Here is a 17,818-nt window from a genome sequence, read left to right as displayed (position 1 = left end):
GATTGTGTGTGCAATGGACCCTTTTGGAAACGACACAATGAATTGGTGAATAACGGAGATATCTGAATAGACTAGAAGTGGTGAAGCTGGACGTGTTGAGAGTGTGATGATGCAGGTGGTCTGTTTGTCATGGGAAGTGAAGAATCAAACGTCGATCCATGGTAGGCGCCATTCGCAACCGTGGAAAGCAGAACCATGGCCAACTTATCTTCAAGCGAGAGAATCCTGGCCGGCGCGCTGAATCGAACGCGTGGTACGGGTACGCAATGGCACAGAGTGCTGTAGTTTGTCGAAGAGGCTATGACGGCGCGGGAAACATGCCCGGGGAGGATCCACGCGACATGATTGAGTGAGATGCTGGCCGGCGGCGTATACCGCGACCAACTATGAGGCAAGCACTTCGCATGCCGCTGCAGGAAGAGGCGCATTGCCGCAAGCTGCGCAGCAGCTGTCAACGCGCTCTGATAGCTTACCAATGCTGGTCTGTCGGATGAGGGAACGGCACGCTGGTGGTGCGGCGGCGGGGGGAAGCCGAGCCATCGGCATGATCTCGGTGAACCTGTTCACGGGCGCTCATTCTTAACCAGCGGTAGTGGTGTCCATGGATCCCTCGATCAGGTACGGGTGGGCCTTCTGCGCTAGTGGTCTCGGAGCCCTGGAGGACCTTCGACGTTGCACGACGTGCCGTCGCTAACGCCAGTCGCTAACCTTGGAATCACGCTACCGCTGGCCTTCGTCACCCGCAACCCTCTGTCTGGTATTTTGCCTCAGACTCGGCTCCAAAAATAGTGGGTGGCAGGTGCTCTGAGACTCCATTTCGTCTATATCTAAAAATCGTGAACCCACTCGTCCAATCGTTCTTCCGTCCCCGGATCTGCTCAATCGCAAGCTCGCTTCTTTTGCACCTCAAGGCGCCTACCACTCACTATGAGCATTGGCGCCGACTCAGACCCAGGTAAAGATGCCGACTTGAACAGACAGCTTTTCCGTGGAATTGGATACGTGCCATATCGGCACTTTAGCTCTCGGCGATGCTCTGATCTAAGCGTATTGAGTTGTACTCTTCGTCGCCATGTTCGACGTCATTCTCAAGGGTGGACCGATCGACGATCTGTTCCGATATCCGATGACACTTCTCATAGGCTGTTGGGGGCTGATTGCAAGCATCATGCCAGTATAAGAGAAGATCGCGTCGCATATGCAGAATGTCAACTCGCATTCCTGCAGTCTGTCTCCGCCGCCTCCGATACCATGTCAGCCCTAAAGCCAAGAAATGGGCAAGGCTGGTGAGTAATCCGCTCTTCCGGGACGGCTCGATAGCTAGGAACACCAGTGATGAGTTCCTGGTCTATCCGATATACGCAACTATGCTGTCCTTGAAGGAGCGGTTTCTCCCAAAAGTCGCTGAATTTAGTTTTTGTAGTGGCGGGCCGTCATCTCGAATCGATAAAGAAGCGATTCGAGTTCCCAACGGGTCCACGGGTACACCAAGCTAGCCCTTCCTCCGCATCGCGTCCCGCAGCACCAACAATCTGCGGAGTAAATAGCGGTTATCGAGAGCGACCATCGTGAGGCTGCAGCCGAAGATGCCGGTGGATCCAGGTACGCCGAACCTGCGAGATTACTCCAGTCGACGTCGGGTAGAGTCTTCTGAAGCATTCACCAGACGTAATAGAGAGTCTTGTAGCCCTCTCAGGGTTGACCCTGAAACCAGAAGCGGCATTGACAATGTGGCACACTCTCAGCCGAATGGAAGCCGCTCGCGGTCTGGAGGCATCGCCGAAACTACACAACTTGGGACAGTGCCAGCAGTGTATACTTCGATCTTGGTTGGTTATTTGATGAAACTGTATATATCGCCGGTATTGCTTCACGATATGCACAGGCATCATAGGCCTCTGCAAGCAACATGTCGCACCGCTTTCTCAACCTGCTCACACACCGGCTATACATGCAAATAGCTCTAACCTCTCTTTACAGTACAGTCCACGTATGTGTGTACTTCTAGTCTACATCACTGCGCGAACTTGCCGATATGCCGCTCGGCGTAAAGAGTAATCCTGTATCTAACTTCCCGCTGTCAACATACCACCTGCATGATCTACTTTACGCTTTGCATCAATGTGTCCGTTCAACCGGATAACGTATTTTGAGCTATCCATTGTTCCCGTCTTATCCATTATTCCCGTCGCCCAGATCTATCGTTCCGATGCCCCATCCGAGAAGCGGATCCCGCTTCCGAAGTACGCCTAGATCCAGCCGTGCCAGTCTAGACCAACGGCAGGGTACTGATATTCTGTCCAGTCTTTGGTACTCTTACACTTACGCTAAAAATCACATGCTTCAAATCGGACTTCGGTATGTCTATCTCCCCGAGTTGCAGTGAATGACCTCAGGATGGAAGCTCATGGAGACTGTGTCGTGCTGTATATGTAGCTTGCTTGAATTCTTCCATCGACGCCCATTTACCATGCCCATCTAAGACAATGTATCATAGCCTGTCATATTCCTCGATAGACTGTCCCATCGTCGTCGTCGCAAATCGAGTTAAACTAACGTTGGGATAAAACACCCAGATTGTAGGCTACCCAGGTACAAGTCGTCGGACCTCCGAACTCACATGATGACTCTCCGATCCGATATCGGGATCGTCCAGCGAAATCTACAGCCAAGCTTCGTATCAGGGCTCAAGACAATCTGGGGTTCAACAGGCGTCATACCTCCAGACATCTAAGCGACCGTTGCGGGTAAACTTTCCCGGACACCCTCCCGGTTCGCCAGCGGCCGAGCGACCCACGAATCTCCGCACTTGCAACCCACCCAACTACCGCCAAACATGGTAGTTGCAACGACCCTGGCGCAGGCGCGTACCTAGGTACTACAAATATACCAGCTTCGACATACGTCCAGAACCTACGAATCCAAAAAGTGCAACATAAACCGCCAGAATGCGCGTCATCGTCTTTGGTGCATCGGGTGTCCAAGGGCGTCATCAAGTCCACGCCCTCGCCCGAGCAGGCCACTCCGTCGTCGCCGTGAGCCGCAACCCGAAACCTGTTCTGGTAGATGGGAAGGACGTGGAGACGTTTGCCGCAGACTTTACCGACCATGATGCCATCGCAAGAGTACTCCAAGGCGCAGACAGGGTCTTTCTCAACCTCCCGAGTACATCGTTCAACCAATCCGAGCCCATAATCGCGGCGGCCAAGTACATCGGGGAAGCCGCAAAGAAGGCCAACGTTCCGTTGATTCTGTTCAACACGAGTATGCCGGTACCGAAGTTATCTCAAGACATCGTAGCCCAGGAAGATCGGAGGGAGATGAGGAGGTTATTGAGGGAGTCTGTACCGACTATCAGCATTGAGCCCGTGGTTTATCTCGACAATCTCCTCGAAGGCTGGGCTCTACCCCCGATCCGCGACCGCAACACCGTTGTCTACTGCCACAAGCCTGACCTCCGCGTGTCGTGGATCTGTCACCACGATGTCGCGCAGATCATGATGGCCGCCATGGAGCATCCCGAGCTTTCTGGCCGCGACATCCCTATCGGCGGTGCTGAAACCGTTGTTCTTTCACAACTGACCGAGAAGCTATCAAGAGCCTGGGACAAGCGGCTGAGTTATGAGAATCAGACTGTTGCAGACTTTTGCGACAAGATTGGCAAGGCGATGCAGGGGCGTGGTCTGGATACGGATACAATTGTTAGTCAGATGTTCAAGGCGTATACGTACTACAACGAGGCGGAAGATGAGCCATTTAATGTCGATATGAAGCCTGTGGTGGACGAACTAGGAGTCAAGCTGACGCCAATTGAGAAGTGGGCTAAGAGGAGGAGTCCGTGGGATGACAAGGGCTACTACTAGACGTAGAATATGGCAAATTCTAACATTTGTTGGCGAAATCGCTATCGACACGGTATCAAATAACAGACTCCAAAGTCCACCCAATTCGCCCACTTCCCCTCTAACTACCCAGACCCAGAACAACCATCTCTCCCCTCACATACCCCCAGGCGGCGCAATCCCCATCATAGCACCCTCCGGACCATCCTGCGGCATCCCAAACTTGCCAATCCCCTTCCCCCTCCTTCTCTGCACCTCAAGCGCAACCTCATTCGCCTGCTTAAGCATATCTTCACTACTGCTCTTCCCGGGCACGAAAACCAAGCCCAGATCCGTTGCTGGAGTTCCCGTCCCCACAAAATTCCCCTCTGCGTCTTTGGCGTAATGTGCATTGTAGTAGGAGCGCTTCATTTGCCGGATTATTATCGATTGACGTACTTCGCCTTGTTTGCGTGAGAAGGGGTTGTAGTTGTGGAGGGAGAAGGCGAGGGTGCGCGTGATCATGGGGACGGGGATTGTTTCGTCGGGGTCGCCTTCCGAGAGGGTGGTTAGGGCGCGGGCGACGGTTGTGTAGGTTGGTGGGTAGGTTGGGGGTGTGTCGGGAGTGGAGGAGGGTGGGGCGTAGTAGTCGTTTGATTTAGGGGTTGCTTCTGTCATGGTGTTGGTTGTAGTGGAGTAATCGTGGTATTGTGTATTGCGTATTGTGTATTTACTTGGAGAGTTTGTGGCTTATGAATGCAGGTAAGACGTGTCTGACAGCTATGATAACACCCCCACCAAGCAATAGCGTCCTCGCTTGGTTATATACCCGACCATCAATAGTAGAACTACCTTATTCCCACGATCTTCCTCACTGCCTCCAACTAACCACCTCACATGGCTGAGCAAACGAATACGAGCTGTGCCACAGCCCCCCGCCAGGGCCAGCTGTGGCTAGCTTCCAGCTCCTGCCGAGCTTGACACCACACGATTAGGACTCCAACCCAGTCGCATAACCTGGATAAATGACCGAGACATGTACGCTGCATCACCAAACAGGCAAACCATCCTGCGACTCAGCCTATCGCAGTGCCCCGGTGGCGACTGCGCAAAGGCGGGGTGGCCGAGAAAGGGTTAGCGTTAGGACCCTTTTTGCAGATCGGATGATGTCATTTTGGACAACTCTCCGGAGTCATTGTGGCTTTGGTTGCTTGTATCGTGTAGTGTTATGCTTATCCTGCGTTCAAGAAGGCTGAGGCGACTTAGTTCAACGTGTAGTTTGTAGTTTGCCATTCGATCATTCCCGGAATATAAAGATAGAATTAAGATGTCGATCTAAAAATCCGGGGTTATCGCGGCGATGATCAGACAACAAGGACCGAACGAAGAGTCATTCAACAGTTTGGAATCTCGTGCGACCGGTGAGAGGAGGTCGCAGAGCTGCGCGTCTGTGATGTTCGTCCTTTACCACAATCGAGAATACAGGCACAGTTGACACGATGATACACAACCATTATGTAGATGATTTCTTTAGTTTCATCGTAATTCATTTCATATACTCATAGCATCGCTAGTATTCTGCGATGACATAGACACTTCAAGCTTATATACCAGCATGCTTCTTTATCTTCCACGTGCTCAGTGCACGTACTCCTCCTCATCAACATCCTTCCCACCCTTCTCGAGCATATGCTCAGGAAGAGGACTAGTAAACGGCTTGCGGCTCTCCCTCACAATAGCCGGAATGCTCGTACCCTCTGTGAACATCATCTCCAGCTCCTCCAGACTGCGACCCATGGTCTCCGGGTACCCGAAGTAAACAACCGGCAGAATGATAGCGGAAATGATAAGGAAGACGAGGTAGTATTGCCAGCCGATAGTTTCGATGGCAACGGGCGTGACCATGTTGACGACGAAGTTCCAAAGCCAGTGGTTGGCAGTGGAAATACCCGCCATAGGCACCCGCAGCCTCGTCGGCGCAACTTCCGTGCAGTACAAAAAGTTCGCTCCAAGGAACCCAATCGGGATGAAGAAGTTGAAGAGGAAGACAAAGAGCGCGCTGGCGATCTGAGCCGATTGGTTTGTCTTGGGGAAACTGGATGCGACGGCGAGGGCCAACATGCAGGATGCCATGCCCGCGCCGCTGAACATGAAGAGCTTGCGGCGTCCGAAGCGGTCGATGGTGAAGAAGGCGACGAAGCAGGAGAGGAACTTCCAGGTTAGCGCGCCGCCGGAGAGGATGCGCGAGGTTTCCGAGTCGAGGCCGAGACCTTGTTGGAAGATGATCTATTGATCTGTGTTAGAACTGGGTTTTATAGCCAGGGGAGACGTGGACTTACGGTTGAGTAGGTGGAGATGAGGTTGCTACCGCACATTTGCTGCAGGAACTGGAGGAAGATGCAGAGTGAGAAGCGGTAGAACAGCTTGTCCTTGCCCATAGTGAAGATGTCGCTCATCTTCGCTGCGCTGCGGCCAGTTTCCTCGAGCGCCAGTTCGATGCCGCTGATCTCAGCTGTGATTTCGGGGTCGTGCAGATCCAAGCCCTTGAAGCTGGACAGACTGAGACGAGCCTCCTCGACGCGTCCCTTGTTGACTAGCCAGCGAGGTGATTCAGGGATGCTGAATACAGCGGCCATGGGGACAAGGGAGATGACGGTGGGAATGGCGAGCGGGATACGCCATTGCAGAGGCAGGTTATCCTGTTCGAAGAATCCCAGGTTGATCCATGCTTCGAGGAGGTAGCCGAGGGAGATAAAGCAACCGTCGAGCACAACGTGCTTACCACGGTTGGCAGACGATGAGCATTCGGATTGCCAGACTGGGACGGTAGCGCTGAGAGCTCCGACTCCCCATCCTAGAATGAAGCGACCGACGACGAATTGCGCGAGCTGGAAGCTAGTGCATTGCAGGATCTCGCCGACGAGAGTCAGGAATGCGGCACCGAAGATGAGCTTTCGTCGTCCGAGGATGTCGCCAATCCATGAGCAAGACAGAGCACCGAAGAGAGCACCAATGGTGAAGGTGGCGACAACGGCACCTTGCTTGGTCGAGTTGCTGCTCTTCTCCGCGCCGGTAGCATCGATGGTGTTGATCTCCGGGAAGTGGTCGTTCCAGTCACGGAGAGATAACAGACCACCCACACCAGACTGGTTGTATCCAAACAGCACAAAAGCTGGCAGAACGACGAGCAACAGCTGTGCCGTCTGCAGAGTCTTTCCGGTGAGTCCCATGGTGAAGAATGACGAAGGCAGGAAGATTCAGAGGGGAGAGGAGGGGACTACAGAAGGAGACGGGATGGACAGCAGCTCAGTACTTGTACTCCAGAAGCGCACCCCACAATATCCTGCAATGTGGGCACACTACCATGGAGACAAACTCCAGTCAGTGCATTATTGAGCGGCCTTAGTGCTCCGCCTTTGGGGGGGTAAACACCCTGACCCGGAGATACAGGTATAGCCAGCCAGCGAGCTGCACCGGATGCCTCGATTTAGCACCGACCCCATACACCGCAACACTAGCAGGTAACCCTCCACAAACGGCCTCGATTTTCTTGACCGGTCTGCAGTCCGTGCTTGCGGGAATTGACTCGCAGCATGACCACAAAGCAGGGCGCGTCTGCGGCCGCGGCCATAGTTCGGCGTCGCTCGCCTCAAAGCGAGCGGCTGGGGAGGAAAAATCCTTACGCCCTTGTCGCAGCGCTATCATGACGGTTGAGGCTTCATGTGGGCCGAATTTGTACTGAGGCTCTGCGGCAGGATTTAAGCTTTTCCAAGAAGACGTTAGGTGCTTAAAAACCTTGATACGCGTGCGGCGCGATTGGTTCGCATTGCGGCCTCGGTACTTGTTCTATCCCCACCATCGCCGTGCGCGCTCCGTAACGTCGGAAGATGGCAGCAGGCAGCTCGGGCGAGAGACGCAATTTGCTCAACGCGCGTGAGTAGTGCGCCGGCCCAGATTTGATGATGAAACGACAGCTGGATAACCAGGGAATCTGCCTGATTGCTCCACACCCGTGGGGTCGGCTAGAAGACAGCAAGAAACCGCCGGTAAGTTTGAAAGTATGTACCTGCGCATGCGGCGAGATAAGACTTTGCGCGAGACGATAGTGTAGCTTGTTATTGCTTGGCCAGACCTCAGTCGATGTCTGACCTGCTGATGGCTTTGTATGAATGCTCAAACTCTAGTACTGCTTGGTGCTCTTGCTAACTCTCATAAGCTGTGAAAGCCCGTCAACGGATTCGGCTCTCTGTGTCTCCGTCTCGGTGTTCGCACTCGAGCTCATTCCTTCAGGGCCCGCCCCACTTCGTCCCTCCGACAGTTCCGAGTCAGCGTCTGGGGTTTGACCAGCCTCCGGCCTGCCATGTCGGTCTTTGACAGCGTCGGCTGTCTGTTCGGGTGTCGCTCGTCCGATCTCCGCTAGATTGGTCGGTATGATGCCATACTCGAAGCGATCGATGACAGCTCGCTCCACTGCGATTCGCGGTTCCTCCACACTAGCTTTGTAATCCTTCAACAGCGCAACAGCCCTCTCGTCGCCCTTCAAGACACACCTGTGGATCAACGTCTCCCACGTCTTCCTTCTAGGCTTCAAGGGGCCCTTTTTGCCAGTTGTCGCGCCCGTTGACCGCATCTCCTCATAGTAGAGCAGAGCATCTTCCAGGTCACCCGATTCTAGGCACACCAGGATCAGACGATCATACGTAATGCGGTCAGGTTTGAGACCCAGCTTGACCATCTCGTTCGCAAAGAACATGGCAAGCTCCTTGCGGGCGGACCTATGGCAGCCTTGAAACAGGATGTTGAACGTTTCTGTGTTCGGGCCAGCATGCGATACTGTGTGTAGGGCTTTGTAAATCTCGATGCCCTCTTCCAGGCGCTTGCTTGCGATGCTGGCTTTGATGCATGCGTTGACGGCAGCGGTGGGAACTTTGCGGCCAGAAGTCTCAAAGTCTTGCAGATATCTGAAGGCTTGCATGGGTCTGCTGTCATCGTTGTCGTTTTTAGCGGACAGATACCAGTAGAGAGGATCACAGGTCCCAGAGTTGACCTTCAAGTTGGAATCAACCATGATGAGGATGACAGATAGAGCTGCTTGGAGGTCGTTGGCGTTGAGGTATGTGGATATGAGCAGTTCATAGTGTTGCGAGGTGAACGTTGTACCTCGTTCGGTCAGGACGCGAAAGACATCGGTAGCGAGCTGGATGTCTCCGTGTCGTGAGGCGAGAGTGAGTACGTGCAGGCAGGCGCCGGTGCCGGGCTTCAGGTAGCCCGGCTGGACTTGCGCAATCCATACAAGGCTCGTCTCAGCGAACTTCACGGTGTTAGCAACTTCCCTTAGGATGCATGACACAGGTTTCACTTACAAGCTGTTTGTGCGCCGCGGCATCTAGCAACGCTCCCCAGAGAGCGATACTGAGCTGGACTGTACCTGTTCCGCTACTCTTGCTGTGCACGCCCTCCTTGAGACTGAGCACGTAGAATGCTTCCTCGACTTCGCCAAACTCCAGCAGCATCCATATGGCCTTGTCAAACAGCCAACTCTCCACGCGTGCTTTGTGCCTGACCATCTCCTCCAGCAACTCGAGTGCGTGTTCGAAATGTCGCTCGCGCAGCATCCCGGCTATGATGAAGTTGCGCGCACGGTCGGATGGCATGAACCATCGCGACTTCATGTATTCGAGGATGTCGGTGCGGAGCAGGTAGTCCGGGTGCACTGCGAGCACCTCAAGCACGCATTCACAGCCCCGCGCATCCAGCAGGATTCTTGGCTTTCCGGTCAGAGATCCATCGGTCTCGTCCCAGAAGCCCATCTCTTCCAGCACCTTGCGGACCTTCCCCGCCGTGCCATTGACGGAGTCGACGAAGCTGTGTAGTACGGCTGTGTACATCTCCCTGTTCGGCAGCTCCCCTCTGTCTTTGATCAATACCCTGCAGATGTTCATGACTTCGTCGAAGTTGCCCTTGGCGCCCTCGGCCCGCACATGTTCGTATAGGATGTAGGTCGGGAGCTGGGCGAGCGGAGGTCTATCGCGAGAAGTGTGGGATGGGAGAGCGCGAGGCTTCTCTACAAAAGACCGGAAGCCGTTCAGGGAAGCCCCGGGTTGCGAGAAGAAAGTGTCGTTCGCTGCCGAGGGTGCGCTGGAGCGGTTGTAGGTACGCAGTTGGCGGCCGCAGTTGGGCGTGGCATCGTTTCGCGGTGCATTGCGCGGCAGCAGCCTAGCTCCTCCTCTTACAATGGGCGGTGTCGTTCCAGCATTCGACGGAAACCCCGGACAAAGGCATCGCCACAGGCCGTCGTTCACGAAAGGGCGGGGTGGCATTGGCGTGGGTGATGTGCACTGCCAAAGTTTCAATGCGCGCAGCGTAAGATGTTGCGTCCGTGCGCGCGCCTCGGTTCGTCATACACCACAACTGCCTGGCATATCACTGTACATGGTAGACCGGTAAGAGTTTAGTTGTATTATATTCACAAGTGCACTTTCCAGATGCTTTTCCTATCCCGTACCAAGCCGCAAAAAGGGTATATGCGCCCAAATACCAACACGTCTCATGCAAAGCCCATGCCCCTTCCGTACCGTATTATATCGAAACAGCGTCAGGCGTTGCGTTTCTTCCCATCCCTAAATACCTATAGTCCGTCGTAATTCGCACAAACACGTGCTCACCTCCTCACCACTTGCTCTGAAAGAAGTTCCAGTACCTGTAGATGTCAGTCTATGCTTGTATCGAGAGGAAAGTACTGCATACCTTTGGTGATATCACTTCCTGGTTTACCAAGTGCTTGCTCATGATCTTGACAACCTCCATTTGCTCCTCGTAAGTGAGTCCAGTAATGGCTGCTTCAATCACTCCACCGACTGTGGTGTGGTGCACGGCGATGAAGCTCGAGTAGTAGAAGAAGGCGATCGAGCCCATTATGAATTGGCAGTCCATGCGGTCAGTCATTCCACCGTGACCGGGGATGGAGTCGCCAAAGTCCTTGATCTTGAAGGTGCGCTTCAGGCCAGAAGCGAAGAAGCCACCGAAAGGCGCGATGAGAGAAGCAAAGGTTCCGAGCATGATGACGTGGAATTGCACTGGCATGATGTTGAATGTTCGCGGGATGGGGAGACCCTCGGGAAGGAAGGGAACGGTATAGTCGCGCGCGATGAAGACCGGGTTTGGCCTGCATTCGAGGCCGGACCAGATGTTTGCGCCCAGATCGTTGACGGGGCAGATGAAGTACTTGTAGTCCCCGAGGAAGTGGACAACGAGCATACCCCAGATAACAGTGAAGAACCAGGCGCCGAGGAAGCCCTCCCATGTCTTCTTGGGCGAGATCTGAATGAGGGGTGTCCGTCCAAACGTAATACCGCAAAGGTAAGCGAAGATGTCGTTGGTAATGACCATGGACACGGGGAGAATGAACCAGATGAATCCCTCGAAGATGTTGTTGATGACAAAGTGCGCCTGTCCAACGATGAGGAAGAGGGCCATGTGCGTCCAAGCAAACTGGGTGAACTGGAACTTGTAGTGGCCCTTCTGGAGCGAGAAGACGAAGAAGACGAAGCCTTGAGAAATTAGCACAGCTATGAACCATGGGATTGGTGGACATACCAATAATGTACAGCATGAAGGAGATGAACCGGTGGTGGGTAGCCAGGGGCAGCAGCAGACGGTCCACCATCAGGACGTGCTTGAAGTAGTAGATGACACTCTCGCCGTAGAGAAAGTACATGGCGGTGCCGAGGAAGTACCAGTTCAGCGACTTGGTGAAGCGCAGGCTGCGGGCCTTGCTGGGCACGTTTGCGATTGCGATGACCTCCTTAAAGGATATGACCTGGACTGCCGTGACAATGATGATTATGAAGAGATGACCCGCGCCGAGGGCCCAGAAGAAGCCGGCAATCATGACGAGGGTCCATGTTGTGCGCGTTATGAAGTTGGCCTTCTTCTTCTCGTACTCGGTCTGGGGGGGCTGTTCGGAGGCCTGGCGCTGTCAGCTGGGGAGACGTGGGCAGTGGACTGCCAACATACTGGAGGTGCCGTCTCTTCTTTGATAGTCGGGCTGCCCGGGTCGCTGTACTCGGACATGCTCTGCGAGGGTCTCCGCGCCCTGCCGTTGCTGGCGCTGCGGACCTGGTGGTTGAACTTGACGTCCTTTCTCGGGCGCGCCATGGTGAAGGAGGAGAGGGCGGTTGCGCCTGGTATCCTGTGGCGGTATAGGGGCAGCCGGGGCGAGGCCGGAGGGGAAGGCGCGATGGGTGAGGGCGGGGTGGGTGAAGGAGGTGGTGTTGGCGGCAGGCTCGACTGGGCCAAGTAGTGAAATTGGCGGACAAGTAACCACGGGCAGCTTGCGTCATGGCACCGCCGCTTAGCTTAGCGACCCTGCAGCCTGCATGTGAATTTCCCTAGCACCCAAACACGCCAACCGCCAACACGCCAACAACGCGTCCATGCGCCCCGCATCGCGACCGCTTTGGGACATGCTCACGCGCAGACCCGCTGGCAGATGGACCGACAATGGCTGACGACGACTTCGACGACTTCTCTGACGATGACCTCGACGACCTGCCCGCCGACGCCCTGCAGCATCTCGAGGCGAGCGCCATCCGCGCGACACAGCACCAGCCCGACACGGAGCCAGAGTCCGACTACGGCCCCGACGATGGCGACGAGGTAGTCAATCTGGACGATGCGCATAGTCCGCCGCCTCTATATGCGCTGGACGAGGAGGGCTATGACAGTCACATCGATGACAACATCAACGACATTATCGAACATTGCCACTATGACCAGATGGAAGTGGAAGAGCAGCCGCGCAGGTCTCAGGCTGACCCCAATGCGCTGCTCCAACGCATCAAGAAGGTGCGCCACGTCCACCTCAGTCTGTAGACGCCCCGCTGATCATCGCAGTTAGAGCAAGACAAGGCGCGCGAGAAGCGAGAAGCCGAGGAGCTGAAGGGGAAGCTGCAGACCAAGGCGGGCGAGGCCGATACCCTTCGAAGGCGCTACGATGCCGAAAACCGCAAACACGAGCGCCAGCTGGCGGACCAGCAGCAGTCGCACAGCACCGAACTGGCCAAGCTGCGTGCCGAGATGGAGAAGCTGCGACGGGAGAAGGAGTCGGTGCAGACGGACAACATGTTCAACCAGCACGAGGCGCGAGAGTCTGTCATGGCGCGACGGCCTGGCAGAACCATGCCCTCACGACCAAAGTCAGGTGCGCAGGCAATCAGCCCGGCGAGCACACCTAAGAGGGGGCAGAAGACGAGAGGCCCACTGGGCGATGGCTTTGACGACGACGACGTTGTCATGGCATCACCGTCAAAGTACCGCGAGAGGCAGAAGACGGCGACGCCAAAGCAAGCCGGCAAGCGGAAGCGGCAGGCTATCGACCAGAGCCCCATACCACTGCCTGCGCTGCAGCTGAGTGAACCGCGAACTCGGCAAAGAGAAACAGAGCCAGCACCAGCCGTGGGTCCTGTCATAGACGCCGCACTGCTCGAGCACTTTCGACGCGACGACCGTCGATTCACTCTGCTACACCGCCTGCTATCCCATCCATCATCAAATGGCACTGATCGCGTCCTCGAAGCACTTACGTCGCATGCATTTCCGTCCAAGCCATCCAAGAAGCTTTCTTCGATAGTGTATGATGCCCTGGCGAAGATCAACACATCCAATGTACACGAGCTAGCAGTACAGATATGTCACATCTTCCTCGACCTGTGGAAGCGGTGTCAGTCCGAGAAGTACTACGCTCCGACATCTCTGATACTCGATGCACTGCACTTCATCCTCGCATGTGAGCCCATCGAGACTGCCGTCAAGATTACCGAGCGCGTAGTACCGCTCATAATCGCCTTTGTTGATCTCGTGGCGGATCCTATTTCGAAAGCAGCCAAAGGAGGTGAGAAGGCCGTTGCCGATCTCTACTCCGCGAAGCAGCAAGAGATTGCATCTCACATCGATGTTGAAGACTGTCTTGAGTTGCTGTATCTGATCGCCAGCAGCTGCGTGTCGTCAATAGATTCCACAGCAATAGCTCGTCTATGGCAAGCAATCCCTTCAAGCTTCGCCATCATGCTCCTCGTCAAAGAGCAACCACATGCTCAAATCACGCTCATGTTGCGCATACTTGGCACCTCTGCACTATCTACCTCAATAGGACCCATAACATTCGCAGATTCCGCCCAAGACAACCAAGCAAGCAACGAAGACGCTCTGGTCCATCGCCTCACCAACCTCTTCACCGAGGTGCCTAAGCCCGTTCCAGATCCTTTGGCCTCGTTCGGTGAAGCTTTAGCTATCTCCGAAGCCGACCTCTGGGACCTTCGCCTGCTCGTCATCTCGGTCCTGACGCAGTTCTCTATCCCAGAATACGGCTCTAGTCGTTTAGCCCAGAACGGCCTCTGCATTGGCCGACTGATCAAGTACCTCGACCACTGCGTCACAAGTCTATATCGACATCCCATCGCACCAACTCAAGAGCGAAAGGTCGATTCCATCAATGCGACTATGAAGCTGATCTATCACGTCACTACGACAAATGCCGATTTCGACATCAAGAGCAAGTTGGTGAATACGCTTGGTGGACACCATGCCTATCTCGTTGCGCTGACGCGGTTGGCTTTCAGCGAGGGCCTAGTGCTAGAAGCAGGGATCGAAGATGAAGTCGTCAACATGGCGCACGACATTCTAGACGAGGGGTTGAGTATGGAAGAGGGAGATGCATTCGGCAAGGTGTTCAGCAGTGGAAGCACTGTCTAGACATGTTCAGTGTTTTCTTAAGAAGGAGATCATCAGCGCAAGCGGCTTGGGCGATGGCTCTGATTTCAACTTGCACATTTTCCCGCAAGATAACCCCTACTTCTGAGCTCAGGGACGATACCACTTTAATTCCGCGCTCATCCACGATCATGTAGAATGAGATACGGATATCAGCATCTTGTATAATCACTAGTCCGGCTCGCATTGCTATGCATTGCTATGGCTTGAGATATTGTTGCATTGGGCGGCGTTTATAGCATATCAATCACACACTCTTCTGCAGTCACCAACTCTCCATCTCTAACCCGTCCCCCGATCCACGCCATCACCTTCTCCAAAACCTCCTCCCCACACTCATCATTCAACAACTCATGCCTCCCCCCTTCGACAACCTCAAACACCTTCTCCCCTGTCCCTGTCCCTATCCCAGCCACAAACCTCTCACTCCCTTTCCAATCACAATACGCGTCCTCGTCTCCATGCACCACCAACGTCGCCACTGTCCACGCCCCCATCTTCGCTCTAACACTATCTGCAACATCCACGGCCGTCGCAGCCGTTAAGAAACATATCGGTTTCTTGGAATACAGAGGATCGACGAGGTATTTCTCTATCTCGACCGGAAGGCGTGTGAGGCTGGAGATGGGCACCGCGCGGCCGGGGATGGAGGTTGTGGGTATTGTGCGTGCTATGACGCCGATGGCTAGTCGGGCGGCGGAGGGGAAGGGGCCGGGGAATGCGGGGCTGGTTAGGATTACACCGTCAATTCCCTTTGGATCTTTGGCCACACTCCCCGCGGTTATTAGACCACCGAGGGAGTGTCCGAATAACACGACCGGTCTCCCGTTCTCTTGTTCAACAGCATAACGCCGGAGTGCGAGATGGTCGGCTACTGCTTTTCCTACGTGGACGACGGCGCGGGGGTGGCCGGGGGAGGTGCCGTGGCCGTGCAGGTCGAGGGCGTAGATTGTGTAGTGCGCGGCGAGGAGGTGCGTTATTAGGGAGGAATGCGAGGTTAGGTAGCGGACGGAGTATTCTGCGTAGCCGTGTTGGAGGATGATTGTTGCGATGGGGGTGGAGGTGGGCGTCCAGATGTGGAAGGTTGTGCCGGAGGGGAGGGTGTGGGTTTTGTGGTTTAAGCCGAGGTTGGGGTCCGGGGAGGGGATTGAATTTGTGGGTATGGATGATTGTGAGGGTTGTTTGCGGTAGAGGGATGGGACGTTCAGCATCTTGAGATTCGCGAGATTGGCGATTTCAGCACATCATACCCTTTTAGAAAAATCCCTCCTCCTAGAACATCGGTTTCGGGCGATTGAGAGAGCTTAGTGTTGGTGTTTAATGAGACACCGAGGCGAACGAGTGTAAGTGTGGTCTGTAAGAGGAGCTGCCATCACCGTCCAGATTTAGAAGTCACGATCATTGTGGAACGAACGATATACATTGCAGAGAACTGTATTTTTTCAGTTGCTGAAGAGATGTCATTTTGAGGCAAAGTAGGTTCTCGTACCTCCAGGACTGCCTACCTCACATATGGCCCACGTGGGGTGGGGCAACATAACAGCTTTGGGCATAGTTTACCAAAATGCGGGGCGCGCCTGGCACCTGCTGCATCTCTACTTCATCCTCGGATGTTCACTACACCACTGCTCAATACAATCAAACTATTCAAATCGTATGCTCGACGACGCTACCGCGAAACAAGAATGCATTTCAGTTCCGTATTTCGGCCTGTCATGCACCGCATCGCATCGCCGACAGTGACAAGGCGAGTGCGGCAAGGCAAGCTGTGATAGGCGTATGCGCGACCTCCGCGCATGACTGCGCAAGACCCAATGGATAGACGTATATAAGAGGCTGCCTTCAGCCCTCAGCCTTTCGCACTTTTCGTTGCCTTCTCACCTCAATCTGACAACCTCTTCCCTCATGAACTATCCACGATTAGACCCAAGTCGTACGCCAAACGCTCCGTCGGTACTTTCCAGAAACAATGCGCATTACAGCGTTTCTTACAGCCAATTCTTGGTTGAAGCGCCGCAAAATATCGTCCGATCAGCCTCATGCTATCGAAATGTCCGATTCAGTGGACACTTCCGATTTGATCCACCCTGATGTCCAGCGTTACACCCACAAAGCGCTACAAACGCCTGATTCATTTCGCGTTCTGGAGCTTCTACCAGGACCATCCGGCTCAGCCTTGTCCTGTCGGATACTTGAGATAGACCGCACAAATTCCGACATCGAGTTCGAAGCTATCTCGTACGTTTGGGGCAGCCCTAACCCCGTATACTATCTACACGATGTGGAAAGCAATGGTCTGTTGCGCATCACAGAGAGCTTGTATCTTGCGCTGAAGGCGATGCGCTACCCGGACCGGAGCCGGATCCTCTGGGCAGATGCAGTCTGCATTAACCAGTCAGACAACTTGGAGAAGAGCCACCAAGTCAAGAATATGGGCTCCGTCTACGCGACTGCGAGAAGAGTCATGGTGTGGCTGAGTAACGAACATTTCATCGCCGATTTCAAGTATTGGAAAGGGCTTGAGAAAGCATCAGATAACGACATGTCAACTGCCGACCTCAAGCTTACCAGTCGTCTCGACATGGTTACTTTAGCTGTTCTCAGGATAATTGAGACACCGTGGTTCACTAGACTATGGACCATACAGGAGTTCGTTCTCGCTAAAGATGTGCGTTTCTGCTCTGGCAACCAGCATATCAGTGACGATGCATTGCACAATGCCATCGACCATGTCTCTCTCGAAGTCGAGCGGTCGGACACCACATCGTCACCTTCGCTTAAACTTCATAACAACGTCACCAGGGTGTATAATCTCTTCAATTTCCGTCGTTCGTGGCAAGGCTTTCCATACCCTAGCTCACAAGGGATGTCTCTATATGAATGTTGCCAATGGGCACATACTATCCCTCCTAAGTGTACTGATGAGCGCGATATGATATATGCTCTCCTTGGATTGGTCCAAGAACCGCCTAAGATCGTTCCCGACTACAGTCTCAGTGTTACAGGCGTCTTTCTCGAGTTCACCTGGTCGGAAATTGCAGCTGGAAACATTGACATATTACGCGACGCAGACTTCCGAGGACGAGACGACTTATATCCATCATTTCTCTATCAACCAGATTATAGCTCTGGTATGATATGAAGTAAAACGGAAGCAAGCAGAGCGGGCATGAGTCGAGTTGCCTGTGCGGAATTGATTCAACCTGCCTCTATCCAGATTCGAGGTG

At 54.2% G+C, this 17,818-nt stretch overlaps 6 protein-coding genes across 6 annotated transcripts; 3 read left to right on the top strand and 3 right to left on the bottom strand.

Moving 5' to 3' along the window:
* Positions 1 to 2,948: 2,948 nt before the first annotated feature.
* Positions 2,949 to 3,863, top strand: J4E78_009455 (uncharacterized protein; the record flags this gene model as incomplete). The annotated part of the gene is made up of 1 exon (XM_049370045.1): positions 2,949 to 3,863. The coding sequence occupies one exon, from the start codon at positions 2,949 to 2,951 to the stop codon at positions 3,861 to 3,863; it is 915 nt and encodes a 304-aa protein (XP_049218354.1).
* A 135-nt stretch (positions 3,864 to 3,998) lies between these two features.
* J4E78_009454 (uncharacterized protein) lies at positions 3,999 to 4,499 on the bottom strand (the record flags this gene model as incomplete). The annotated part of the gene is made up of 1 exon (XM_049370044.1): positions 3,999 to 4,499. The coding sequence occupies one exon, from the start codon at positions 4,497 to 4,499 to the stop codon at positions 3,999 to 4,001; it is 501 nt and encodes a 166-aa protein (XP_049218353.1).
* Positions 4,500 to 5,459: 960 nt separating this feature from the next.
* Positions 5,460 to 7,051, bottom strand: J4E78_009453 (uncharacterized protein; the record flags this gene model as incomplete). Its single annotated transcript, XM_049370043.1, has 2 exons — positions 5,460 to 6,107; positions 6,161 to 7,051. 2 exons carry the CDS (start codon positions 7,049 to 7,051, stop codon positions 5,460 to 5,462), a joined length of 1,539 nt encoding a protein of 512 aa, XP_049218352.1.
* A 950-nt stretch (positions 7,052 to 8,001) lies between these two features.
* On the bottom strand, positions 8,002 to 11,978 carry J4E78_009452 (uncharacterized protein; the record flags this gene model as incomplete). Its single annotated transcript, XM_049370042.1, has 5 exons — positions 8,002 to 9,132; positions 9,185 to 10,159; positions 10,569 to 11,371; positions 11,418 to 11,790; positions 11,838 to 11,978. The coding sequence occupies 5 exons, from the start codon at positions 11,976 to 11,978 to the stop codon at positions 8,002 to 8,004; spliced, it is 3,423 nt and encodes a 1,140-aa protein (XP_049218351.1).
* Positions 11,979 to 12,323: 345 nt separating this feature from the next.
* Positions 12,324 to 14,573, top strand: J4E78_009451 (uncharacterized protein; the record flags this gene model as incomplete). The annotated part of the gene is made up of 2 exons (XM_049370041.1): positions 12,324 to 12,668; positions 12,717 to 14,573. 2 exons carry the CDS (start codon positions 12,324 to 12,326, stop codon positions 14,571 to 14,573), a joined length of 2,202 nt encoding a protein of 733 aa, XP_049218350.1.
* Positions 14,574 to 16,641: 2,068 nt separating this feature from the next.
* Positions 16,642 to 17,471, top strand: J4E78_009450 (uncharacterized protein; the record flags this gene model as incomplete). The annotated part of the gene is made up of 2 exons (XM_049370040.1): positions 16,642 to 17,394; positions 17,448 to 17,471. 2 exons carry the CDS (start codon positions 16,642 to 16,644, stop codon positions 17,469 to 17,471), a joined length of 777 nt encoding a protein of 258 aa, XP_049218349.1.
* Between the last annotated feature and the right edge of the window lie 347 nt (positions 17,472 to 17,818).

This window comes from Alternaria triticimaculans, assembly GCF_023758025.1.
Source record: "Alternaria triticimaculans strain BMP 0046 chromosome Unknown scaffold_20, whole genome shotgun sequence".
NCBI classification, from domain to species: Eukaryota; Fungi; Ascomycota; class Dothideomycetes; order Pleosporales; family Pleosporaceae; genus Alternaria; species Alternaria triticimaculans.
Note: the sequence above shows the minus strand (reverse complement) of the source record. Positions and strands in the feature narration are given on the sequence as shown.